Source organism: Aspergillus flavus, chromosome 2 (genome assembly GCF_009017415.1).
Source record: "Aspergillus flavus chromosome 2, complete sequence".
Taxonomy (NCBI): Eukaryota; Fungi; Ascomycota; class Eurotiomycetes; order Eurotiales; family Aspergillaceae; genus Aspergillus; species Aspergillus flavus.
Genome location: NC_092409.1, coordinates 3,697,505 through 3,723,551, shown reverse-complemented (window position 1 = coordinate 3,723,551; position 26,047 = coordinate 3,697,505). Strand labels below are relative to the sequence as shown.

At 48.1% G+C, this 26,047-nt stretch overlaps 12 protein-coding genes across 12 annotated transcripts; 7 read left to right on the top strand and 5 right to left on the bottom strand.

Moving 5' to 3' along the window:
• Positions 1-81: 81 nt before the first annotated feature.
• On the top strand, positions 82-924 carry F9C07_2608 (uncharacterized protein; the record flags this gene model as incomplete). Its single annotated transcript, XM_041284802.1, has 1 exon — positions 82-924. One exon carries the CDS (start codon positions 82-84, stop codon positions 922-924), a length of 843 nt encoding a protein of 280 aa, XP_041143014.1.
• A 782-nt stretch (positions 925-1,706) lies between these two features.
• On the top strand, positions 1,707-4,617 carry F9C07_2609 (vacuolar sorting protein 35; the record flags this gene model as incomplete). Its single annotated transcript, XM_041289881.1, has 5 exons — positions 1,707-1,843; positions 1,928-2,565; positions 2,621-3,615; positions 3,676-4,224; positions 4,300-4,617. The coding sequence occupies 5 exons, from the start codon at positions 1,707-1,709 to the stop codon at positions 4,615-4,617; spliced, it is 2,637 nt and encodes an 878-aa protein (XP_041143013.1).
• An 808-nt stretch (positions 4,618-5,425) lies between these two features.
• Positions 5,426-9,198, bottom strand: F9C07_2100102 (stress response protein nst1; the record flags this gene model as incomplete). The annotated part of the gene is made up of 4 exons (XM_071508912.1): positions 5,426-5,895; positions 5,951-6,067; positions 6,137-8,044; positions 8,130-9,198. 4 exons carry the CDS (start codon positions 9,196-9,198, stop codon positions 5,426-5,428), a joined length of 3,564 nt encoding a protein of 1,187 aa, XP_071363874.1.
• Positions 9,199-9,885: 687 nt separating this feature from the next.
• F9C07_2611 (uncharacterized protein) lies at positions 9,886-10,071 on the top strand (the record flags this gene model as incomplete). The annotated part of the gene is made up of 2 exons (XM_071510985.1): positions 9,886-10,012; positions 10,049-10,071. 2 exons carry the CDS (start codon positions 9,886-9,888, stop codon positions 10,069-10,071), a joined length of 150 nt encoding a protein of 49 aa, XP_071363873.1.
• A 1,375-nt stretch (positions 10,072-11,446) lies between these two features.
• On the top strand, positions 11,447-12,477 carry F9C07_2612 (putative Rho GTPase Rho 2; the record flags this gene model as incomplete). Its single annotated transcript, XM_071510986.1, has 5 exons — positions 11,447-11,481; positions 11,705-11,783; positions 11,860-11,865; positions 11,940-12,131; positions 12,190-12,477. The coding sequence occupies 5 exons, from the start codon at positions 11,447-11,449 to the stop codon at positions 12,475-12,477; spliced, it is 600 nt and encodes a 199-aa protein (XP_071363872.1).
• Positions 12,478-13,338: 861 nt separating this feature from the next.
• Positions 13,339-14,051, bottom strand: F9C07_2613 (mitochondrial 54S ribosomal protein mL40; the record flags this gene model as incomplete). The annotated part of the gene is made up of 2 exons (XM_041289871.1): positions 13,339-13,682; positions 13,820-14,051. 2 exons carry the CDS (start codon positions 14,049-14,051, stop codon positions 13,339-13,341), a joined length of 576 nt encoding a protein of 191 aa, XP_041143010.1.
• A 510-nt stretch (positions 14,052-14,561) lies between these two features.
• On the bottom strand, positions 14,562-15,945 carry F9C07_2277715 (uncharacterized protein). Its single transcript, XM_041284795.2, has one exon. The coding sequence runs from the start codon at positions 15,791-15,793 to the stop codon at positions 15,143-15,145; it is 651 nt and encodes a 216-aa protein (XP_041143009.1). The 5' UTR covers positions 15,794-15,945; the 3' UTR covers positions 14,562-15,142.
• Positions 15,946-16,093: 148 nt separating this feature from the next.
• F9C07_2252811 (uncharacterized protein) lies at positions 16,094-18,256 on the bottom strand (the record flags this gene model as incomplete). The annotated part of the gene is made up of 4 exons (XM_071510090.1): positions 16,094-17,281; positions 17,381-17,569; positions 17,731-18,163; positions 18,196-18,256. The coding sequence occupies 4 exons, from the start codon at positions 18,254-18,256 to the stop codon at positions 16,393-16,395; spliced, it is 1,572 nt and encodes a 523-aa protein (XP_071363871.1). The 3' UTR covers positions 16,094-16,392.
• A 220-nt stretch (positions 18,257-18,476) lies between these two features.
• On the top strand, positions 18,477-20,686 carry F9C07_1263282 (uncharacterized protein). The gene is made up of 3 exons (XM_041289879.2): positions 18,477-19,368; positions 19,424-19,892; positions 19,946-20,686. The coding sequence occupies exons 1-3, from the start codon at positions 18,798-18,800 to the stop codon at positions 20,436-20,438; spliced, it is 1,533 nt and encodes a 510-aa protein (XP_041143007.2). The 5' UTR covers positions 18,477-18,797; the 3' UTR covers positions 20,439-20,686.
• Positions 20,687-20,718: 32 nt separating this feature from the next.
• On the top strand, positions 20,719-22,506 carry F9C07_2129924 (uncharacterized protein). Its single transcript, XM_041284801.2, has 4 exons — positions 20,719-21,106; positions 21,163-21,404; positions 21,459-21,870; positions 21,936-22,506. The coding sequence occupies exons 1-4, from the start codon at positions 21,087-21,089 to the stop codon at positions 22,420-22,422; spliced, it is 1,161 nt and encodes a 386-aa protein (XP_041143006.2). The 5' UTR covers positions 20,719-21,086; the 3' UTR covers positions 22,423-22,506.
• Positions 22,507-22,607: 101 nt separating this feature from the next.
• Positions 22,608-23,903, bottom strand: F9C07_2618 (uncharacterized protein; the record flags this gene model as incomplete). Its single annotated transcript, XM_041289869.1, has 4 exons — positions 22,608-22,838; positions 22,889-22,984; positions 23,053-23,594; positions 23,648-23,903. 4 exons carry the CDS (start codon positions 23,901-23,903, stop codon positions 22,608-22,610), a joined length of 1,125 nt encoding a protein of 374 aa, XP_041143005.1.
• A 971-nt stretch (positions 23,904-24,874) lies between these two features.
• On the top strand, positions 24,875-26,016 carry F9C07_2129913 (LITAF-like zinc ribbon domain-containing protein). Its single transcript, XM_071509109.1, has 4 exons — positions 24,875-25,110; positions 25,204-25,395; positions 25,457-25,616; positions 25,674-26,016. The coding sequence occupies exons 1-3, from the start codon at positions 25,016-25,018 to the stop codon at positions 25,614-25,616; spliced, it is 447 nt and encodes a 148-aa protein (XP_071363870.1). The 5' UTR covers positions 24,875-25,015; the 3' UTR covers positions 25,674-26,016.
• The last annotated feature ends 31 nt before the right edge of the window (positions 26,017-26,047 follow it).

Below are 26,047 nucleotides of genomic sequence, written 5' to 3'. Positions count from 1 at the left end.
CATTCTATAGAGTGTTTATAATCTAGTCTTTACTTCCTCTTTTCACAGTTACAACTTTTCCGCTTCCCAAATCTCTTCAATATGCATACCTCAACATTGCTCTTAGTCCTCTCCTCGCTTGGTGCTCAAGCAATTCCTCTCCTCCGTCCTAAGGCAAATGATATCCTCGCGCGCAGGGAGGTGCCATACTCTGTTGTGAATGTTGGCGGCCAACCTAGCGCCGAAGCGACCCCCGTCGTTGAAACTGTCACTGTCGGCTCTCCTCCACAGACTCCGGTGACAATCACTATCACCCACACTCCATCATCGTCCCCTTCTAGCACTCCTTCTCCCTCGTCTTGGAGCGCCGGGCCATTGCCAACTGGCATTCCCAGCGGAGAGTCCCCGGTCGTGGCTCGAGGACTGAACGCCACTGCCCGGAGAGTCCGGAGGTCTTCCTCGGCGAACAGCACTGAGGTTCATGATCTTGCTGCTCGTCACAATGGCACTGTGTCTCACCTTGACAGTCGAAGCAACAACACTGCCTCTTTGGTTTCTCGCAGTAATAGCACAGAATCTAAGCTCACTGCTCGGAGCAACAGTACTACCATCCTCACTGCCCGTGGAAACAGCACAGAGTTCAAGATTGCCGCTCGGGGCAACGGTACTGCTTCTGGTCTGGGTGCTCGCAGCAACATTGTCAACTCTCGCCTGGCGGCCCGCACCAATAACACCGCCTCTGCTGTTGTCGCTCGCAGCAACAGCACCGAGGCCAACACCATCACGGCGCGCAGCAACAGCACCAACTCCCACATCAAGGCTCGTGGCTTGAACCTCACTGATCGTGCTGTTCTTTACCTTCGTGATGCCCTCAACTCCACCCGCGTACATGACAGCAATGCTGTGGCGAAGAGGAGCTCGAACGGCACATCGCTTGACGCTTAAGGTTGATGCAAAATGTGAAACATGCCTGAACGTGTGCAAGTGACAGATTGCGTCTCTTGGCCAAAGTGATTGGCCACTTCATCGCTTACAAGATGAGCGAAGTGAACAATGAGTTGACGGGTACGATATGAAAAGATTGATGAATATGACGGATGATCACTGGCACGCTTTCCTTCTCATTCTCGAGTTTTTGATGATTGAACATGATGTTCGATGTGATGATGATACATTATTCATATGCATATGGCGTTTTGTGTGTCTTTCCTTTGGCGTGTTTATTTCTCGGTGGGGTTTGTTCTTTTTCGCCCTTGTTACTAGATTGTTCCCTTAAGAGTTGGCATATTTGGATAGATTAGATGGCTTGAACTTTTCAATGAGTATATAGAGAGGGAGAATTAAAATGCATATATCAAACAACACTGTACGATACTTGACCGCGCTAATCCCGAATGGGTATCCTGTGTACGGCGCCCGGTACTCCGTACGGTACCTTACGTCAGTTGGTACATTAGCGTTCTTACATAAGACGACAAGCAGCGACCCCATCGAATGTGATCGCATGTCAATCCACTGCGCCTCTTCTTCTGCTGTTGTTGATTAATCTTTCCTCCCTCCTGTCTATGGACCAGGAGTTCCCTGATCCTTTTCCCTTTTAGCGCTATTACCATCGGCTCCCTTGCCATTGAAGCACTTCCACCTCTCTCCTGCCATTTTGACAGGTGTTGACCGCCGATACTCAGCCCCCCGACTCTCCCCTCTACTCTCCCACCATATCCGTCACGATGGCCACCCCGATAACCCCCTCCGAAGACCAGAGCCGTCTCCTTGAGGAGGCATTGGGAGTGGTGCGGCAGCAGTCACAGATGATGCGAAAATGTCTAGAGACCCCGGGAAAATTAATGGATGCGCTCAAATGCGGGTGAGCTCAACCTCCCGGTTCCCCCCCAAGGCAGCAGCGGAATCAGTTGGTGTAGGGTTTAACATGTTGTGTCAATTGGTCCAGGTCGACCTTAGTCTCTGAACTACGGACGCCGAGCTTAGGCCCGAAGCAATACTACGAACTGTACATGGCTGTGTTCGATGCGCTGCGACACCTCTCCGTTTACCTGAAAGAGAACCATCCCGTCAACCACTTAGCGGACCTGTATGAACTAGTCCAGTATGCCGGTAACATTATCCCGCGACTCTATCTGATGATCACTGTCGGCACTGTATACATGTCTGTGGAGGATGCCCCGATTAAAGAGATCATGAAGGATATGATGGAGATGAGCCGAGGCGTACAGCATCCTATTCGAGGACTTTTCTTGAGGTACTATCTCTCCGGACAGGCGAGGGATCATCTACCCACGGGATCCGGGGACGGTCCCGAGGGTAACATGCAAGACTCAATCAATTTCGTCCTGACCAATTTCGTGGAGATGAACAAGCTGTGGGTGCGACTTCAACACCAGGGCCCTTCTCGGGAACGGGAAAAGAGAATGCAGGAGCGCCGGGAGTTGGAGCTTCTGGTTGGAAGCAATGTTGTCCGACTTAGCCAGTTGGTTGACCTGGAGGGTTACAAGTCTGGTATCCTGCAGGCTTTGCTCGAACAAGTCGTCCAATGTCGGGATGTGTTGGCGCAAGAATATTTACTGGAAGGTAAGAGGGTAATCGCCATTACATTCTGAGCCGAAGTACTAAATCAGAGCTGTAGTAATCACAAAGGTCTTCCCGGATGAGTTCCATCTTCACACACTCGACCTGTTGCTCTCTGCAATTGCCCGGCTCAACCCACATGTGGACCTGAAGAAGATCGTCATTGGTCTTATGGACCGCTTGTCGGCCTATGCGGCACGTGAGACCGAGTCGTCTGCTGATCCAGAATCTAGAAAGCAAAGCGAAGAAGAAGCGGTTACTAAACTGCTCGAAAACCTCAAAGTCGCAGAGGAGTCCAAGAAGGAAGTACCCGCCGATGCCGATGCCGATGCTGATACGAACGCTGCCCAGGAGAACGGCGTAGAGCAGACCTCAAAGGAGTCAGATGAGGCCGCAACTACAAAGGAAGCAGAGGCAGAACCCAGCGCTAGCACGAACGGCGACAAAGATGAGAAGGCTAAAATCCCGACAGACGTCAAGCTTTACGATGTATTTTACGGGCAGGTGGTCAACCTAATCAAATCGCGTGGCCTCCCCATCCAAGATACCATGGCTCTACTGGTTTCACTCGTTAATCTTGCGCTGAACACGTATCCCAACCAACTAGAATACGTCGACCAGATTCTCGATTTCGCTACCCGCGAGACTGCGGAGTATGCTGATCACGCAGATTTGCACTCTGCTCCGACACAGCAGAACCTTTTACATCTTCTCCTTGCTCCTCTACGCTCATACGTCTCGATCTTCACAGCATTGGCTCTGCCACACTATCTTCCTCTCTTGACAGCGCAGTCCTATACTACAAGGCGGTCCGTTGCAGGCGAGATTGCCCGTAGCATTCTGAAGAACCGGACGCTTATCACCACTACGGAGAACTTGGACCGTGTGTTACAAGCGTTGAGGGTCCTGATCAAGGAAGGCACACAGCAAGCTATGGGACTTGGTTTGCAAGCCCAGCGCCGAGGTGAGACGGATGAGACCATCGAGGAACAAGGGTGGCTTGGGCGGTTAATCCACTTTATTCAAGCTCCAGAAAATGATACCCAGTTGAAGGTAATATGGCCGAACTCAAATCGCACTTATTCCCTTTGCACTTGGCTAACTTGTCGATAGCTACTTCAAGCAACTCGCAAAGCCTACGCCGATGGTAACGAGCGGATCCGCTACACGACTCCAGCTCTCATCACCGCTTCGATACGGCTGGCACGTAAGCTGAAATCCCGCGAGCATTATGATGACAATTGGCAGTCGCAATCGTCGGCGCTCTACCGCTTCATGCACCAATGTGTCAACAACCTCTATCAACGTGTGAACCCTGGCTGTGCTGATCTGGCATTACGCCTATTCGTAATGTGCGGTGAGGTGGCCGACCAGACAGGGTTTGAGGAATTTAGTTATGAGTTCTTTGCACAAGCCTTTACCATCTATGAGGACTCCATCAGCGACTCCCGTGCTCAGTTCCAGGCGGTCTGCATTATTGCTGGCGCTCTCCATGGATCCCGGGGATTCTGTAAGGAGAACTACGACACACTCATTACCAAGGCCGCCCTGCACGGTAGCAAGTTGCTCAAGAAACCCGATCAATGCCGAGCGGTGTACCTGGCCAGTCACCTGTGGTGGGTTGTGGAAAACCCACAACGAGGCGAGGACGATCCCAAGAACGTACGTTTTCGCCCCGTTTGACATCTCCACAAACAACCCAATTTCTTTTCTAACAAAAGGCTAACCGGTCAACAGCTTTACCGCGACGGTAAGCGCGTACTTGAATGTCTTCAACGTGCTCTCCGCGTTGCGGACGCCTGCATGGACACCGCTGTGTCCGTTGAGCTCTTCGTCGAGATCCTAAACCGCTACGTCTACTACTTCGATCAACAGAACGAAACCGTAACCACCAAATATCTCAACGGCCTCATCGAGCTCATCCACTCTAACCTGCAAACGAACGAAGACGAGCCAAACCCCAGCTTGGAGGGACCCAAACGCCACTTCCAGCGCACCTTGGACTACATCCGGTCAAGAGAGTATGAAGGTGTTGTGACGGAGTTTAAGCAGTGAGAATGATTGTATGACATGATGCGTGTGTACCTGTTTCTTCTCTGTCTTTGTTCCATTTGAGTTTCCTTTCCCCCGATGAATTACCTGCCCCGCCTATTGTCTGTGTCTCGTCTCTCCTAGCATGCAAAACCTGTAAGATTCCCTTCTCTCTATAATTCAGAACCCCACCTTTTTTGTGATACGATCATATAGGTGTATCATCATCTGTTGTCCTTCGTCAGACTATCATACCCAATATTCACTTTTTATTATTGTCATCATAGAATTTGACCGGTTACTCAAGAAAAATTTGACCAATGAGTGAGTGAGAGGGTTAATATTCCACGTGATCGGAGTAGTTTACTTTGTAACTTGTTCAAAGCTCTTCCAATGCGGATATTTCATTACAGCAGTAGCCTGGATCAAAGTAGTCTACTAGTAATTATGACGAGAACAAGCATGGTGAGATCAAATCGATCGTGCAATTGTTTGACACGGAGAGACGTTTGCTCCATGGGAATCTCTGCAAATAAGCCATACAAGACATGATAATGCCCGTGCGCGAGGATTAACTCGAACAGGTTTAAAAAAAAAAAAAAAGATAAAGAACAACACAAGAGAAGAAGAAAAGAAAGCGAGAACCATCAAGTGGGAAACCGTATGATAAAGACGTGAAACACATGACATGACGCTTGGACAGAGGGGGCATTTCAGCGATCAATCGTTCCCCAAACCGCAAGTAGTAAAAAAGAAAAAGCAAAAAACAAAGATTCCCCATTTCCAGTGGTAGATAGAATTGAATGCTGTGTGATGAAAGCCCCGGTAACGCCTAGAACCCCGTGGGTGGAGAAGAAAATTGTCGTAGCACTGATGCTGTACTGCCGATGCCGCCGAATGCTGGTATGCTACTGCTTGGAACTGGACTGCCGATTTCACCGGGTACAATGCTGCCTCTGTGGCCTGAGGCTGCACTATTGGTATCTGACTCGAACTTGACGTATTCGCCGGTCTCATCGCTCTTGGTTAAGAATGAGCCACCGCCGTTTTGTGTGTTGCCTTCTGTGTCGCAGATGTCGAGCATCTCTTTGAGCGAGATGGAGGGCTCGTTTGGAGGCCGGAGCTGGTCAACCTGGCGAAGAACGTGGTTCACGTCGTGGTAACCAGCCGCCCCCTTGGAGGGACTCATGGTGTTTAGTTGCTTACAGGCTTGGATCACCAATAGCCGGATGGCAACAGGTCGCGACGTGTGCGCACGATGATGACCTCCGGACCCGAACGCATTGTTCGACCAACCGCCCCCTGATATTACCGTTAGCAGTGGAACATAATGAAATTGCTTGCCTTTGTTACTGACCGTGAACAGTTCCCCATGTCGAGGCGCCGGGGAAAGCAGAAGCCCCAAAGGGGAGTTGTGCTCCCCACGTGCTGCCGCCTACACCAGGATTGACAGGGAAATTTGTGTGTTTCGGTGCTGTGGAAGTGTTAGTGCTCTATGCTTCTGGGTCCGCTGTGGGCTATTATTTCGGTTGGGTAAACTTACCACTAAGGGGATCTGGGAACAACGAGGGAGCTGCAAAGCTGGCTCGTGCCGGTCCTGGTAGAGACCCCGGCGCTGTTGCACCAGGAAGTGACTGTGACAAGTTCGACGTAAAAGGAATATCGGCGTCGTCAAGAAGGGCACTGCTACCCAGCTGAGCACTCAAACTGTCCATATGCCGCTGCATAGCGTGGTTGGCATCACCCTTTTCTTGCTGGGTACTAGATGGACGCTTGATGGGGCTCGGTCGGGAGATAGAGAACGGTTGGGCATGACTATCGAGGGGAGACCTCTCAAATGAGCCTGACGGTTGTCTGGTATGTCCGTGTGCTAAGCCACCAGGCTGAGTAGAGAACGGTGACATTGGCTGTTGAGAATGGAATGGGAGACCGTGGCCTGGATCAAGGGGAAACCCTCGTCCAGGCGGTATCGGACGGGCTCCGTTTATACCCGGGGGAGGCACAGGGATCCCATTAGGTGCAGTAAATCCTCGCAGTTGACTCATGAGAGGCGTAGAATGCGGTGGGTACGTGGGTAATTCATGACCAATTGGCGGCCGAGGGACAATCCCAGCTAAACCAGGGGGATTCGGCGGTAGTCCATTCGAGAATCCCGGCGGAAAAGATCTCCCTATCGATCCAAGTGGCGACAGTGGTGTTGAGGGTTGGGGATGATGAAGCATGGGTTGCTGAGCGTGACCTTGTTTGGAGGTTACACTCGAGGCCCCGGACGACTGGGATGGCGCCATCGATCGTGGAGAGATGGACACTTGTGATGGTTCGGTGCTGGCCGGTTGAGACCGCGGGGAGGATGTGTGGGAGTCTTGCTGGGATGGCTGACGGGCCTTGACCGGAGTAGGCGCCTGAGGTACAACTGGTGTAGCAGCTTGGTAGTGCGGAGACTGAAGGTGACCCGGAAGTCCTGGATAGTGCAGATTCGATGCAATAGGTACCGGTCCTTGTTGCGATAAACGTTTACGCTCTTGAGGGTCTTGCCCAGCCTTCTTTGCTTGCTCCTCACGGGCCTTGCGCTCGCGCTCTTCTTTCGCCTTCTTCTCTCGCGACTCACGTTCCTCCCGCTCCTTTCTCCGGGCCTCTTCTCGCCGTTTCTTCTCTTGCTCCTTCTGCTCCCGTTGCTTTCGTTCTGCATCCGCTTGTCGTTCTCTTTCTTCGCGCAGTCGCCGTTGTCTATCCGCTTCCTTTTTCGCGCGCTCCTCCTCCTGGGCCTTCCGCTCGGCTTCTCGCTTCTTTCGTTGCTCTTCTCGCTTCTTCCTCTGTTCCTCTAACTTCTTCTCATGCTCAGCTTTAGCTGCGGCTTCCTCTGCGGCCTTCTCTGCTTCCCTTCGTGCCTTTTCCTCGTCTTTGGCTTGTTTCTGAAGACGTTTCTTCTCTTTCCTCTTCTCCGCTTCTCGAGCTTTCTTGGCATTTCGTTGTTCGTTGCGGGTCTGTTCCTCCATGAGTTCCTCAATTAGCTTCTGCTGGCGTTGCTCGGCAACCTTCTCTCGGTAGGCAGTTAATACGCGCTGTTCGAACATTCGAGCTGCAAATATCTGGAACATTCGCCGGCCTTCCTCCATCCGTTGCTCCTCCGTCATAGCATCCTGAGAACAATGTGTCAGCTTGCACTGCAACACGTTGTCGGGGAAATAGTTGACTCCAGGACAGACCATCTCGTCCTCCTCATAGTCTTCTTCCTCCTGACTATCGTAGTCGTCATCCTCTTCGTCATCATAATCCTCATCGTCATAAGGACCATGATTATGACCGCTATGGAGGGACTGATGAGCTGCGGCTATTCCGTACTGTGTATCTTCTTCTCGTTGCATTCGACGTTCGGCCAGTTGCTCCATCATATCGATAAAATGCTTCCCGTCATTCTTTAAGAGATCGTCTGCAACTGTGAGAATCCCGTCTGAGCGAACATAAAAGTGAATGAAATCAGCTCGCATGCTCCATAAGAGAAAAAACAAAATGAATTGGCGTCTGTTTCGTCTTACCTTTGACAGTTAAGCTGTTCCCAAAGGCAAAGAAATCTGCGCGAGCTGCACGCGTTTCTTCGTCTTCGAAGTCGTCATCACTGTACGGTTCATCGTCCTCATCATCCTCGTCGTAATCTTCCTCCAAGTCTTCACCATCCTCAGGCAACTCGTGAATGCGACCTCTTGAGGGGTGATATTGACCATGTGTCCGAGTATGTTGTCCGGGCGATCGCAGCGGTGGTTGATAGAGTCGGGGTGGGGGGACAATCGGTGCACCTTTCTCAAACGATCCTTGATTGTTGTTGGCGTATTGTTCCAGCTCTTCATAGTATGCATCATACAGCACCTCAAGCTCTTCTTCAATCGCCGTTCTCTTCCTTCCACATACGGTGCAGCTGCACGAGTGTTTTTGTTGCTCTTTCATCTTCTTTAATACCGCATCCTTTTCCACTTTGACCAGCTGCCTTCGTTCCTCCTCACCTAACTCGAGCCAGAATGTTTTGATATTCTCGCGTTCTTCTTGCGTGGAAGTATTCCATATGCTGCGATCTTTGGACGGTTTGACAAGCGTACGCGGGCCCAGATGCGGTGGGAGAGGCGGCGGAAGAGGGTGTGTCATGCAGACGGATGGGGTGGATTGTGGAGTGGAACTTTCATCACCAAGAGTTTGCGAGTTGGCACGGTTTTTCTTTCCTTTCTTCTTTTTCGATTTTCGACTCGTCGATTTCTGATCATCGGGCCCATGCGTGTCCAGCTGGAAATCTTGATGCGCGCTGTAAGCGTCTAGTTCATCATCGTGATACGCGTCTCCATTCGCAGGGTGGTCGATCTCCGGTTCATCAGATATATGACTTCCTGGCCCAGCGGGACCGAGACCATTTCGGTCTGCGGCATCCGGGTGTATGACTCCGTTTTCAAACTGGCGCTCTGCGGCCAAACGTGCGGCCTGCTTCTGGCGGCGTTTCTGTTTCTTGCGGTTCACTGACATAGGCTTCGTATCTAACGACGATGGGGGAAGGTTTTCATTCGGAGTGTGAGTGTCGCCATTGGTGGGGCGTAGAGGTGCACTCAACATATGATCTGGCATTGTGGAGCTAGGAGGAGATCGGGGAGGGCGCGGAGGGGCCATGGGATCATGCGTTGCCTTTTGTAGGCCTAGAAAGATGGTGTAAGGTCTTCTAGCTTTCTTCCAGCCCAGCCACCATGCTAAAACGTTGCGCGAACTGGTCAGAGGAAGGACGGCTTATATAATCGTCAATGACCACTCGAAAGCTCACCAGCAATCTCTCTTTAACGAGTCCGAGATGCTTATATCCGGCGGGGGAACAAAAGGGAACAGTCGAGCTTCAAGTCCGAGTGTTCTGGGGGAAGTAAACGAGTGGCGGGCGGAGAGCAAAGGTTCGTCAAGGTCAGACGCCAGGCCGACAAACGGGGAATGAGGGCGGAGAGGGGTGGAAAGGACCCGAGCCGCACGACGAGGGGGCCCAGGCGTCAAGGGCGAATGGAGGGGGGCCCCAATGTGGCCGGAAAAAACTTAGGGTATCAAGAAGGGAGACGGATCAGAACTACGCTGGTCGTCGGCGAACAAGCGCAGCCAAAGCGGGATGGTGAAATTGGTTGAAGATGATGAGCGTAGATTTGGATGGTGGATCTTGACGCCGGACTTTGGGCTCTGGATGGTTGCCGTGCCGCTGGCCGCAAAAGGATAGCCGCCGCAAGCGAGATTGATGGCCTGAGGAATTGGGCATCAAGGGTAGGCTATCATCGGGATCCCATGTGGACATTCTGCCGGGCGGTAGACAATCGTTGCACATCATGTGATACCCATGCTCATCAGCGTCATCAACACCCTTTGCAATTCTTCTTCTATGCTTTTCCTTTCTTTCTTTTCTTTTCTATTGGTTTGCAATCATTAGCTAAGATCATATAAGATCCAGGATTCTACGACTTCCTCAACTAAAAAACACTCCCCGACATGGGTTATAGGGCTAGAACCCATGTCTAGATAGTACCTTCTTTTTTTATTTTGATTCTGATGTTATTTTTATTAAAATTAAATTTGTTTGAACGTTACAACTCGGTGGGGAAGTTAGTTCCTGATCCAAATTATTAAGTTCAACGATATGCCGTCGACCATTGTAGCAAAACCCACGGCTGATCCTGAGCATGATTGAAGTATATGACGGAAGAAGGAGATGATGAAGAAGAAGCTCCCTCCACGGATATGGAAGAGGTTTTCGGCAACTCCGGGGAAAGGAAGGACAGCATCCCTTCGGTCTATTATTAACATTTCTCCTATCGGCTATCGCAGCGCATTTCCTCCACTGAAAGGGAATAGTGACAGCGACTATACGGTAATAATGAACGTCTAGCCGGTCGATGTCTGAGACAAACCTCTAACCTTAGTAACAAGTGGATTGACCTTGGCTTGCCCTTTCAGCTGCGGCACCCATCGGCCGATCTCATCCTTTGCGTTGATTATGGGCGATGGACGATGGACGAATAGCTATTAATATCAGTGACTGGTTCTAACTTCTCCTCTTCCATGGTTTCCTTTCTATTTAAACATTGACTGGTGTGACCTTGAAATCCGGGCAGTGAAAGTGTGTGTATATGTATTGTTCTTTTCCGATACGGTTCTCCTACTTCTTTCAATCCAGTTGATTATTACCGATTATATTATTGTTCGAGTTTCTAGTTTTTCTTTTCTCTTTCTTAACCTGGATCGGTACCGTTACCCGTAAGGAAAAGAAAAAGGAACCAATCATAAGACCTCGGCGGCACCCTGTCAAATCCCGCGTAAGTGTAATTAAAGCGGATCTTCCCAGTCATTACCCATACTTCCGTACAATTGGATTGAATTTCTTGACAGAACCAGACCACATCCTTTCTTTCTCTTTCCCCCCCTCCCAAAAAAGTGTGGCCGATCAATCTAATTGAACCTGTTAGTCTCCTCAGCCTCACCTCGACCGCCTTCCAGAACCACCGGCTTGCTCGTCTTTTTTTCCCTCCCCAAAAGCCCATCATCTTCAATCATCATCTTAGTTACTTACTTCTACTACTAGTACCAGTTACCTTGTTCGGGGGAGGGGATTCCGCAACAATTTATTGTCCCCACTCCTTTTTAGGCTGCTGTCAATAATAAAACATCTCCCTGTTCAGCCCTTCCATCCTCAGTGATTTACTACAGCTGGCCGGGTACCTGAAAGTCCAAAGCTCCGACCAAGGGCATATCAGCGCCCACCCTCCACTCAGGTCGCGTTCCTTATACCCCTTCGGTCAGCGCCCCGTGTTATCTTGACGAAGGGATTCCGAAGCGTCAGCCCACGTAGAAAATGGCCCAACAACAAAATGACAATGTGATGCGAAGGTATGTGCGACAATGCCTACACAGTCGGAATGGTCCTCGCCGTCCGACGATTCATTGCTTCATTTTTTTCATTTTTTTTTTTCTTTACTTGAGTGCTACTCGTCTCATGCGCTCTCGTGACGGTCACTTCTGTTGCGTCCCCTCTCGTGGTTCAGAAATTAAAACTGAGCTCGTGTTCAATCCTGCTTCCGTTCATTATGATACTAATATGAGAATTACATAGGAAGTTGGTGATTATCGGAGATGGTGCCTGTGGGAAAACTAGTTTGCTGAGTGTCTTCACCCTCGGTTATTTTCCGACTGTAAGTACTGCCTGGATTACGTCGAGTCCGATAAGAATGTATAAGACACAAGCTAACTGTTGGGTTCCATTGACAGCATTATGTCCGTAACCCTATGCCCTCTCAATGATCGTTTCTGCCTAGTGCATGGTCTGACTATCGCGCGTGTTGATCCAGGTCCCCACGGTTTTCGAGAATTATGTGACGGATTGCAGAGTTGATGGCCGGTCGGTACAATTAGCATTATGGGATACGGCTGGTCAAGAAGACTACGAACGGTTGCGTCCACTAGCATATTCCAAAGCGCATGTGATTCTGATCGGGTTCTCGGTGGATACTCCGGATTCCTTGGAGAACGTCAAGCACAAGGTTTGTGCCTCGCTTTCCCCGCCACTTACTGGCTCAGACTCACCTAATTTTACCGTAGTGGATCGAGGAGGCCAATGAGCGGTGCCCAGGTGTGCCGATAATCCTAGTTGGCTTAAAGAAAGATCTCCGGGAAGACCCTCTCGCGATTGAGGAGATGAGAAAGAAGTCCCTAAAATTCGTCACGTCGAAGGAAGGGAGTGATATATCAACCCAAATCGGAGCCAGAAAGTACCTCGAATGCTCGTCCTTGACCGGAGAGGGGGTGGACGACGTCTTCGAAGCCGCTACACGCGCTGCTCTTCTCACATTCGATAAGCGTAAAAGTTCGTGCTGCATCGTGCTATGATGGATTACCCGTGACTTGTGCTATATATGTCGACTAATGGGGTTCGGCTCAATGGTATGCCAGCAGTGACGGAGATATTCACGCCGTCCTGGCATATTCAGTATGTCTAACGGACTCAATCTGACCCACGCGTTCCGTCCAGGTTCTTAGAGTGGATTACCAAAAGGGAGGAGGGTAAAATTATCGATGAATGTTGATCGACATCTTTTGCATTACTGGCGTTTGGGTGGCTTTTTCACTTTTTCCCGATTTGACACAACACCTTCTGTTTTGCGTCCGTCGCACATAACTCATCTGTCATATGGATTTTCTTTTCTTTTCTTCTAAAGACACGACGCATGTTGATTTCTTTCCGGAGTACATACTTTGGTGACTTTCCTTTATACCCAAGTGCACTCCGAAGTCTCTCCTTTGGTATGATACCTAGCCATTTGGCGCATGTTTTCCGCTTCGTTATGAATGCTGTCTTTCTTTTACTTCTTCTATTCTTCTCTATGTCTTCTCACTGTCTGTCTAGCACATTCTCTATCTTTAGCGATTGATATTTCCTGCTTTACTGTCAGCCATCTTGATACTACCAATAGCTGCCAACCTGCAATATATGCTTCTGACAATTCTCGACTCTCAAGTGACTTCCCTGCCCAGCTCACGAGCTAGATGCTAATCGATAATTGACCTGAGCGTCTCTATACAACCAACGCGTAATCTCAAGGAAATAACAAATATTGAACAATGTTATGGTACAGTACATGCCAACAAGGATATCTTCATACCCCGCAATAGATAGAATAAACCAGAGACATCAAAGCCCAGCATAGATCTCCCTCCGTCTAGAACAAGCGCACACTAACCCCCTAGAGTTCATTTCTTCTCCATCCTCTTCCATTCATGGTTCCAGCCCTCCTGACTGGGCGCCTCAGTCTGCAACCGTCCATACTCAATGGGGAACAGATCCCTAAACACACCGCGTTTGTTCATCGACTTCCGGAACAGCTTGCCTCCATCTCCGGCTCCAGTCCGGAGCTCCTCACACGCCGCGTTCATCGCTTGCCACTGGCGCTGGAGCTCCAGCTGCTCGGAGCGACGCTGCTGCGCCTGGAACAGTTGCCAGGCACGATGGATGGTCCAATGACGGAGATAACGAGTCCGGGAGAAACGAAGGGGACGAGGCGTCTTGGGATGATGAAGGAAATAACGGATCAGAGCTACAATGACCTAGTTAGACTTTTTCTTTTACTTGTCCTTTGCGGTGATCCCATTATCACCAGACAACACAACAAATCACAAATCACAAATCACTTCAATACACAATTGAAGAGAACAATGATAGGAGTATACATACTAACTCGACGATCACCGCGAGGACCACCACCCTTCCTCTTGAGCAAGGCGTTAGTGGTCGAGAATGATCTGGCGGCCGGGGCCTGGACAGCGGAGGTGACGGGGCCGCTGGTCGATTTCTTCAGCAGGGTCTCATTGCACACGCGGGTCACGGACGGCCGTGTTGATGTCTGCGAGATGGGAATCTTGAATACGTTCGCCAGGGAGGCGAGGACGGGCGAGAGGGACCGCATGGCGTGAGGGTTTGGGGACGGAGGTGGTGACGGAGGAGGAATCGATGGGACTCTGGAGAGCCTTTTCGGGGAAGTGCTGGAGGAGCGGAAACTTTGGCTTAGCCGCGCGCTTATTTTTGGTCTTGCGTTTTTCTTGGCGTGGTTTGTTATATCGTTGGTTCATTTTTTGTCTACTACATTGTTTCCTTCGATTTTTTTTTTTTGTGGATCGTTAATTGCAATGGGTGTATGGACTATATGGTTTGATTTATGTATTTGAAGAATATTTATGTATTTTGGGTGGAGATATAAAATAACTATATACTACATTTGTATCCACGAACTATGCCATACTTTTTTGTTTCTGATTATTCAAATTATAATTTATTCTATCGTCCTTTTCAACTTATCATATATTTATATTGCGTCTTGCCCTTAGATATCTCTAATGACCACGCCAGAATGATATCAATCTAATTACAGACTGTGTGGAGATTCATCCCACATATGTCATACATCTATGTACAGGACAAACACAGTATGGAAGGCAGTTATTGCTTAACTTGAGTTCATCGAGAGGCTTACAAGGGCTGACACGTTGGGATATGTACGATACCCATTTTAATGGTGATGACTGGAAAATTAAGCCCGTATGCCATTTCCCCCATATAATAGACATCAACTTCCCGTTTCAAGTGCTTCTACGCAGTATCAAAGTATATGGTGAACTGGTATGGTATCCGCAAGCCTGATTCAATTCTAGATAGACGACAGATATCAGGGGCCATATGCTAAATCTACAGGGTGTTTTCCTCCATAATCAAACTAGATGGTCATCTATTTATCTAATGTGATCGTTATTCTCGCCAAGGAATTCTCAATAGTCAACTCTAATATGTGTAGGCCATATGATAAAAGAACAATATGCGGAAAGTGCAATCAAATCGAAAACGTGGCATGCTCGAAGAACCCAGCTCATGTAAACGCTATGCCAACTCACAAATTTATCGCTATCACCCGATAAAAAGAATAATAGGAAGGTCATGCAATAGTAAAGAAGGAAAAAGAACTTCATGTTGGCTTCGTCGAGATAGACCAGCAAATCACACAAGTTAGAAAGGTATGTCCTGAGCTGAATAGCGAGGCATAGGCGTTCCCTGAAGCAATGCGGGCGGTAAAGTACGACCAGGAGATTTTGACCGTTGCGTATTCTTGCTGGAACCAATAGCTAGTGAAGACGGTATATACGAAGCTCGAGAAGACTGACTGGAAGACGGAGATTCGTCCCGGGGAAGCGATAGTCCTTGAGCACTGGACGAGGATTTCATATTGGTGTCCGACCCTGAACTCGACGGCGGAGTGGGTTCTATATTGGACTGTATACTCTGAGGTCGGCTGTTGCTTTTCGGAACGTAGGGCTGATGTTGGACCTGGAGAGCTTGGTTCAGCTGCTCGTCTGTCCATCCGCGTCCGATGTGCACTTCATAGTGGCCATGTTTCTGGCCCAGGATGGATGTCCGACACCATAGATCGGCATCCTCTGCCTTTGCAAAGCCAATGACAAGCCCTTTGCTACTATCGCGCAGGTAGACCATGGATGGAGCTAGCGGAAGATAAACGGCATTGGGCTCGTTGGCGAAGATGCGGGATTCCCGATTGCGGTTTTGGTAGAAGGCTGCTTGATTGGGCGAATTGAAGCTGAGCTTAAGCTCTTGCTTCTGGAAGTAGAAAAAGACATCTAGGGCAGGCTGTGAGTTAGACATCGCGAGGTTCGGATGACGGTTGAAAAGGGTCGATAATCCACAATGAGCTTTTCAGCAGGGTGGAAACAGAATTTTAAGGAATTGGTATCGTCCGAAAAGCTACGCTCAGCTCAGCTCAGCCCCTCAGCTACAAATTGATTCCTTTAGCGGCTCCACTTATAGGGCGCCCGAGTCTTATTTGGGCACGGCTTATCTGGGGGCCGGATTGAAATTGTCTATCCAGTCAATCAAAATGCTTAAAGTTGATGATGGTTTAGGGCTTGGCAGTCCATGGAGATCAGCACTGCCCCGTTTGGCCCCCGTACTCCAGTCTCCCAGCTGATGAGAGATTCAGCTTGAGAAATAAGATAAAATCTAATAGAATTGACCTACCACGTCGCGAATCAATGAAATAGCTGTAATGAACCAGGATTCAAGCTTAAACTCTGCTATTCTCGGAAGTTACAAGTATATTTGAGTCATCAGATGCAAGAAGTTTGAATGAGATTCTATACAGGACTCAAATTCAAGGAAAGCATACATTGAAAGCTTCAAAATGTCAAGGCCAAGATGCTGGTCACAAGATTAGGTACATTTAAAGTGACAACGCCCGTTGGTGATCACATTTGATCCACGGTGTCTGGAGACGGTGCAGACGAAGCTTCCGAAATTTGCGAGGCACGACGCTCGAGGCATCGACAAAACTGACGATGCCAATAAAGTGTGTCAAAAAACCCAATAATAACAGCGATTTTTCTTTTCTCTTCAGCTCGAATCAGTCTAATATGACGGCGCAGTGCGGCCCCAAGCATCGTCGAAGAGCTTTGCTGAACCGCAAGCCAGACGTCGCGGCTGCTTGCTGATCTCCAATCCGCATCAGTAGATCTCTTGAAGTTTAATATGCTCACCAGAGCTGACACGAATTTAATTCCCCTGAGAGGGTTCAGCATAACCGATACTTCGTTGAAAAGAAGATCAAGCACGACTCTCCTCCTTTTTACCTCGCTCACCGGTAGTTTCTCCAGTTTCCCCGCCAAGATCTGTAAAAAGGGACCAGAACCAGGAGGGGCCAGTGTTGTATCAATCCCCGACAACAATCTATGTATCGAAAATTCGGGATCATAGAGGCGAACGGAGAAGGGATCCTCCAGTTCCTGCGCAATTAGTAAATCCGCGTCCCGATCGGCCTGGGTATACGGAACACTCACACGCAAAAGCAGTGGAAATTGGGTTTGGCTTATATAGCCAGTGGCAAAGGGATCGCATATCCTCCAGGCACGTCGAAAGCTGTTGAGATCATCCAGGGTGATTGGAGAGAGGCCATAGGGAAATCGATATATACGATTCAACTCAACCAGGCCTGCCGTGGTCCTGAAAGCTGATAGTAAGCTCTTTAGCGTGCCAGGCGGTACTGGGCCCAGTCGAGCTAGGTTTTGATGGAGTTGCCTCCGTCGGTCTTGTTTAGATTCGAGAAGCAACCTCTCCAATTTAGTTTGCTCAACCCCAAGACTGTAGACGATGCGTGGCAACGATTGGATGTCATCATAGGTCTTGCCCACATCATTTTAACTATAGTGGTACACAAGCTCCTGAACAGGATCCGCATACATCACCGAAGCATTATCTGCTGTCTTATCTTTTGCTGCTGTTCTATCTTCTAGCAGTTTGTACCGAATGTATGGAGCGAGCGCCACCTGATATGCTCGAGATTGAAATACTTCTGAGTCGAAGTCAAAAGACATACTCAGCCGCTCTCCGTCGTCGTGTCCTGTCTGTTGCCGATAGTACGACATGTATCTGTATCACGAAGCAAAACGAGACGTAGAGTCATCACGGGCACGCTGAATGATCTTCTGGGTCTCTGGAACAGCCAAAGCAGACGTCTGCTCGGACTGCGTCGGCCTGGAAGCGTTTAGCCTCTATCCTCGCAGCATGGTAAAGGAATGTTGCTAACTTACAACTGTACAACCTGTAATAGCAAGCTCAAAGCCTGGACCTGATCGCGAAGCATGTCCCGATACTGAGTGAGGTCGGTTTCATTCCAAACAAGTTTGATCTTTTCAATCCATCCTTGTGTGTTCTGCTCTTTCATCACTTGAGTTGCCTGTTCTGAGAAGATCTCTAAAAGTGACTTGCATCCGTCAAGTGATAGCTGCAAGTCCCCGATCAATCCTTCTACCATGCATGGGTTTCCTGAGCATGTATCAAGCCAGGATTGAATGTGGGTGACTGCTGCATTCACGGCGCTTATCTGCGTGCGCACCGTTTGCAAGTGAAGCCCACTGTAATTTACTTTTTGCTGTAGTGAGTGAAGAAGCCTTAGAGACTTTACTGCCAGTTCTCCTATGGCGATACAACTTGATACGAGACCAACAACTTCCATGACGCAGACTGAAGAATGTATGTATGAATGCAGGACTCACGTTGGCAGCCGTGCGGGGTTAAGTTAGAAGAGCACAGCCTCGCTTCAGCCATCGCCCCCATCATGACCAATATTCAAATTACTTGAGGGCCATATTTATATTCGTAGGACAAATGTATATATATCAGAGGGTAAACATAACCTGTAAGGGGCAGTTAGGGCAAGCTGAACGGAGCTACCTTCAAAATGGTACAAACTACCTACAATTTCCTCTTCGGTATGGTCAGCATTTATAAGCTCCATTCTAAACTATCGGAGTAATTTGGAAGAAAGGAATATAAGGTGGAGCTCCTGGGCCTTCCTCCGCTATCATTCTCCAGTAGGACCTCTACATGGCGCCAAATGCCGGATCTCCTTAGTACCTGAAAAGGCAGGCTAAATGAGCAGCGCTACATTAGCTATGCCAAGGGCCACATAAGCTTCTGATGGCCACTTTCAAGTTTGCGGAACCGCTGACTAGATATCAAACGGGAGTACTCAACTACTGTCTACTTGGTACAGTGTCTCGCGCCTTTCTCGGTGTGCTCTATTCAAGAACCACTATCATACCCTGGTCGATTTGAGAGATTCTTGTTGATATTGACACCTGAGCTCCAAATAAACATGACCAAGGAATATGTTAATCCTTTGTTTCGTCTTTTAGTTTTTCACAACCGGGACTCAAAGGACAGGCATATCACAGGTAACCTTGTGCTGTTATCGGCACTGACATTTGTTGCCTATGTGTGCTTCACGAACAGAAAACGTCTATTGGTGATGTTTAGCCGTCTAGGACATTCCTCGTCTAGAGTACGCCAACCCCCTTTGAATGCCGAGAAGAAGATATCTTCTACTCCAGGACAAGTGTCATATAAATCAGTGGTACCTCCAAGTCGCCGACAGGCAGCGTCTCCTCTGCTGGATGCTAGGGCCGCTAGCTTAGAAGAGATAGCCCCTTCAACCACTGAGATACTCCAGAAGCATATACCAGTGGACAGCAATATCAAAGATCTCCATGGAACTTTCTGTTCCCCCACTGGATTCTCTAACGACGACATGATATCTCTGGGCCGCTTTCCAGACTACGCCACGCTTAGTGGTGTCCGTTTACCTGAGCCACAGCCAGACCTCAACATACATACAGCCATTGCTCGACCTTATAGACCTATCAGGTGGCCATATAATCAGACGATGGGTGAGTTTGTTCCTACTATAACTGTACGGCAGCGAACCATGTGCTGATAAATCAGCTCTAAACAAGCTAGATCCCGATCACTGGCTCGAACTAGATCGGAATTATACATTACGCATCCAGCAGAGGCAGGAACTTTACATGCGTCACGGTAAATCGGTCCTGGACTACCTTCCGGGATCCCAGCATGCCTGCCGAGAATTGATGGAGATGGTATTGCAATTTCTTTGTGCACGATATCCCCACTATTTCCAGCTTCTCAACGATCAGTCTATCTTACGGAACGATATTATCGGAACCGAGACCGACCTCCGCCTCATCCACCCTCTGAATGTTCTTTTGAATAACGTTCCTGAAGATTTCGCTATTATGTTGAGGGACCCAGAAACTGGTGCATATGTCTTGCGAGCTGGTATCATCTGTAGCTCTCTCGGCTGGTCCCTTGGTTTGAAATTGGGCAAAAATATAGACGAAATTCATGAGCCAGTTCCAGATTACGGAGAGAAATTACAATTCTCTATGAATAGGTAGGCAGTGGAGATGGTTTCGACTATGCTGATATCACTAACCAACATCGCAGATTTTTCGCAAAGATGCCCACGGATAGGCTCATCCAACGTGGATCATGGGGTATCGAGATTGATCAACCAATCCACATCCCCCCTGGGGATCCAATCGCCCTTCGCCATGAAACGCAAGACCCAGATATTGCGCTGGACCGATACCACCTCCGCGTTGACTGGCAAACTCTCCGACGCCTCCCGGTATCCGCTGCTATGGTGTTCAGCTTTAGAGTGTTGTTCACTCCGGTGACCCAATTCCAGAATGAGCCGTACATACCTTCCCTCTTTCTAAAGAACTATAGAGAAGTCAAGCCAAATTTGTTGAAGCACAAGAATATATGGCATACTGAGGCGACTATCCTGCCTGCACTGGAGCTCTGGGAGAGGGAGCAAAAAGAGCAAGGTATTATTCCCGAAGATTGGCAACCTGCGACCTTAGATAACTACCCTTACTACCCTGGATGGGAAGAGCGCTGGAATGCCAATCAGAGCCTAAAGGAAACGCAGTGACCGTGTTGCTGCAACTCTTGGTGAGCATGACAGGAGACTAGTTTGCAGATCCATTACATGTTATGTTTATTGTTCTTCGCAATTGATCTTTCTGTAATTCAGAACTACATACAGCATGCTAAACTGAAGACCATCTTGACTACCACAGTTCGTCGATACAACGAATGATGTAGAAGCTGAAGCTTATCTCGAAGTGCTCATTTTATTGCACTAATCCGGAATAGCGCCCCTCAACCCTAATCGCCAATGCGGGGAAGGTCCATTGATAACGATATGGAATATTCAAGTAACTAAACTGCCTTCGTTCACTATAGCCTTGTCACCAGCAAAGCTTACCAGCTCTCATTGAGTCTCTCTGACCTGGCCGCTCAGAAATGCTTGCTTTCGATGACCCCCCTCTAAAGACCGGAAACCAGCGCCCCAAGAAAAAGCCATGGAGAGTAAAGGGTAATATCTTCATTCAGCAAAAGTTGCGATTCACTCATACCCTCTACAGGTTGCTATAATTGCTCCCAGCGCCGTCTTAACTGTGACCGTGGCACCCCATGCCAGAAGTGCGTCAAAAAGGGGATCCCATGTTCCGGTCTCGGGGTACGGTATCGGTTCATAGAAGGAGTTGCATCGAGGGGGAAGTTGGCAGGGAGGTCGATGCCTGTGCCAGATGCAAAGTGGGACCTATACCATTGCTCTTTTGTCGGGCACTGTTAATTCTTTCATCCGGCAGTTCTGGCACCTCGCTCCAATCACCGGATCGCTTAACAGTACACCAAATGTCTGCTGATTCTACAGATTGTAATGATATCAGCTCTCCGAGGGATAAGGGTCATGGGCACAAACAACCACTTCGCTTTCGAATACTGAATAATGACATATCATCACACAAGTCGAGCAATTCTTCCTTTGACATTACCCCGTCCCGGGGCTTGGATCATATTGACCACCAGTCTCGATCTCTACTCAAATACTGTCAGTCCTTTTCTCCTTGATTGACAATGGCGGATAGAATCTAAGTAGCAACAGTTTCGGAGAAAGTTGCACCAGCAATGGGCCCCTTCAACACCGTCTTCAACGGCTATCGAGATCTAATTTTACCTTTGTCGGAACAAGACCAAACCGTCAAAAGCGCAGTTTTAGCCGCCGCCGCTTCCCATATCTCTTTAAAGCATTGTGAATGGAAGCCACTGGCTTCCAAGTATCGAATGGCTGCCATTCGAGGATTAAATCAGCGGAGTACCGCAGAATACCCGAACAAGTCGATCGATTACTCGAGTCTGTCAACCATGGTCCTTCTTCTTGTAGAGCAGATGATCATAGTGGGAACAGACTTTCATATTCTCCTCCGAATGATGAAGAGCTTCATAGAATCACAACAATGTTCAGACCTAGCCGAGACAGAACCTCTAGGAACATTCCTGATGCAACAGATAAGAAAGTACTCACAGCCTTCCCATAAACCCTTCAACCCTTTTAAACCTTACGCTTACAGCTATATCACAGGATGTCTCTATATGCAGGACCCTTAGTGATGGGTCTTTCCGCAGCCAAAAGTCTCGAAAATATGTCTAACAAAGACCTGGACTTCTTGTTTAGCTGTCTCAAAATCCACCCGGAGTATTCTTCCTTCATTTTCAAATTAGCCAATCTCATCCGCACGGCAGCTCAAATATACTTGAGTCGGGCAACCAACATGCCAAACCAGGTGATCAAGGAACTGGTTCAACAGTTCCTGGCAGACACCGCTTCTTATAATGCAACTTCACCCGGGGGCCATATTCTGATTTGGCCATTTTTTATAGTCGGGGCGGAGTGCTCGTCCGAGCAAGACAGGGAGTTTGTCACCATGCAGTTACAGAATCTCTGGGATTGTACGGGCTTTGGAAGCCCGCTCTATGCGATCAAGCTGCTGGGAGATATATGGCAGGAACCTCCAGGGACGAATTGGACGCAGACATTAGTGGATAAGGTAGAAGGGTTCATTATGTGATTAGGGCTTGCTCCTGAAATATTGTTGCGCAAATAGTGCCTAATCTAAATCTTCCACCTTAGAAATCATGAATATTCCAGAATAGGCTCTTTGTTGTATATCATACTATGAGGACATTCTCGTGGCTCAACGCCTTCTCAAGACACAACTAGAAGCTAATCTAGATATAGAGTACTTCACGACTCTTAGCTTCGAAGATACGATTTTGCAGATTCTCCCCAAACCGCAGCCCGTTTATAGAAATGGAATCCAGGGGCATTTCCCTGCTTCAAGCCGTCAATTGCCTCGGCAAGGACCTCCCCGAGCCCTTCTTTCTTAATTTCAGGAAGCTTGTACAGAAGAGTTTTGAAAGAAAAAAGTAGAGCATGGCTTTGAGGTAAGCGGTGCAGAAATTGTCTCTCGACACGGACACGGGCCTAGCGGTGTGTTAGCCCACGCTTCATGCAGATAAATCTATGAAACGCACAGTATTTATATCAACCTCTTCTTGAGGAATCTCTTCGCCCTCGTAAAGGTGGTTCCCAGCCGGCGTGAACAGTTGGTCCGTAGTCGTAATAGTCCACTAGAGAACGATCAGCCCAACAGACTTTCCAAGGTCAAACAACAAAGTACAGATACAGATCAACTCACATTAGCGCGTTTAATAAACCTGCCTACTCCGAGCCTCTGAGAAAAGCGATCCATACTCTTCTCCAGCTTCTCTTTGTACTGGGGCACAGGTTTATGAATATCCCGGAGTTTAAGGCCCAACTTCTTCGAAGTGTTGAAGCCATTCGGAAAGCACGTCACAAAACCTCTGAGTGTAAAGCCGTCCCCGTCATCGGAGGGCATTAGAAAAAGGAGGTCATCCTCAATCAAACCGCCCATAACCCGCAAGGTATCCAAGGGGTTCCCTTCAGGAGAAAGTGAAAAAATCTCATCTGTGACCAGACTATGCAAGAATGCCGACTTCTCCCCATCGGACGACAGCAATTGAAACATTCGAGGGTACCGTGTGGGTAGATATGTTCCCACCAACCAGGTGTAAAATTCGTCGACCGCGGGCTTGACACAATCCTCCGCGGCTAGGACTGTTTCAGGATGTTCTGCCATGATTCTCTTTCGGAGGTTTATGCGATCGAGATAGTTCATGTCTATTTCGATAAGTTCGTTGACTGTCCCTTCTTGGATGCCTGGAATGGGGATAGGTTAGCCTTGTCCGATTTATTATGTCAAACATACTTACTCATAGTAAGATGGTATTTCGGCTTGAAGGGCCGTATCTTGATCGGCTCTTTTGTCTTCCAATCGAAATCTGGGAGAGGCTCGACTGGTGGGTAGCTGTTTGGCTTGACCGCGTCTTGGTCATTGCTTGCGATGCGATCCGTGAATTGATTCTTCTTCTGCCGTGTTGCTATATAGAATAGGAAGCTGGAGATGAAGCTAAAGTAGAAACATGTAGACCATCCCGGCCACTGTACAGGGAGGTTCGAGCTGAACATTGTAAATGTTAATTCAGATTGACAGCAGAAAGAGGATGGTACGGAGGAGAATGGAAAGATATATATATCTCCAGAGCCAACGCTAAATAAAATAATAGGAAACCATAATGCATACCATGAGTGCACATTCCACTTAAATACAGAATCATCATTCTCAAACCCCCACTATAATCCTATATCTGATATAGTGCTCATCCAACCTGCCTATTCAGGCATTCCGGCTTATCATCCTAAGATGCGGGGGACGATCTTGACCCCACATCACCTGACCTGCAACTGCTCACTTATTTAACTGCTTGTTTAAGAGACTACTGGATTTCTGATAGTAGTTGCGAGTGGGGATAACTGGATGCTCGATTTAATATTGAGGGCTGTCTCTCCTATCGGGTGTTAGGGTTACGGCCGGTGGGTCATGAAAGGTATTTATATCTTGTGATGCTAGCTCATAAATGAACTACCACTTGAATAAACGGCTAGTTATAAAAAAGTCACTGCCATTTACAATATCGTATTATACTCTGTTGTACTTTTTCTACTCATTATTGCCTTCTATGCAGAGACTCTTTCAAACCCTTATCAAATGAGATACTGAACTTAATCTGACTGGCGCGGTAAAATACCCGTTTTATACATACAAGGTAATAATACCCTTCTATGATACCAGGATGAAAGATACGATAATCTAGAACCTCGCAGGCCACAATAATCCGAACGAAAGTCTAGCCATACAGATTGGTTGGCCCATTTGGTAATGGTAGGCGAGGCCACCTAAGACAAAATCACACCACTCATTATATCTGGCTGGATTACGCTGTCTCATTGATCCTGGACTTATCCAGAACATGCAGAACCAAGGTTCCTGGTGGGCATTGACTTTTCTAGTGGACTAGATCGTAGAGCACCCACTGACATGACAAAGGAATTCTTTTCCATTTGACGGAGGAAGAGAGGGAAGAGGGTATAGAGAGATATCTACCTTTGCAAAGCCTCTAACTTAGGGGTATTTATTAGCTTATTAACTCCGCTTTACCCCGGAGAAGAAGAACGCAAACAATTACTTTCCCCATTCTCTTTCCTTAAACAAAATAAAATCGACGTATAGCTTATTCTTAATGGCCGAGAAACCATCAATACTGGAGGCTGATAAAGACAGAGACAGACAGACAGGCGCAGCTCCTGCTGGCCGGGCTAATGATGGGAATGATAAGTAGGCGCCGATGAAAAGAAATCCCTGAATAATACCTATTCCTATGTTCTATACTACTAGACTAAACCCGCTTACAAGCTCACAATATATCAGTATGAAAGAAAACCCAGCCCCAACGTCACCACCTCCGATTCAGTCAGTCTCATCACAAATTCCCTTAACAGGAGTGTCTCCGCAAGTAATACCTTTGATCGCCTTATCAACATACCCTGCTATAATCGATTGCCCAAATTGCCATGCACGGACAACGACTCGGGTGAATTTGACTACTGGGGCGCGAGCTACGTATATCACCCCTACGTTTTTCCATTTGGTAGTATGTATGTATAATAACACCTTCCTGCAGTTGTTGGTCGTGTCTATGCTGTCTTTGCCTGGGCCCATTTGCTGCTCTTTTACCCTGCCTCTTGCCAAACTGTAAAGATTATGAACATTATTGCGGGAATTGCAATAGGCTGCTCGCTGTCGTGGAACGATCGGGTGCGACTCGCATTATAGTCTATTAGGTCAGATGTTGGTAGCTATATAAGTATTCATATCAGAGGTTATTAACAGAAGACCAGATTTTACTATTCAAACATACCATGTGGACATACTGCTGGTAGCTAAGCATAACTATGCATCTTCATATATAGGTGCGTAAGCTGTACAGATCAAATCTGGCTTGAACGGGGGAATCTGGGACTGCCAAACTACTGTATGTCCTTGCGTATGTTAGGGATAGAACGCTCATTCAACTTACCACCTATGCCTCTTGTGATGTAGTGAGTCTATTCTTGCTGTATCCTATATAGAAATCATCTTACACTGCCAGCGATCGATATTTCTCGCCATTTGTAAGTAGTTTGGACGTATGACAGTGTTGGTTATGTTTGGATATGTATGTAACACTTATTACAGCTTACTTATGTTTCATACAGTTTGCATCATTTCCCAA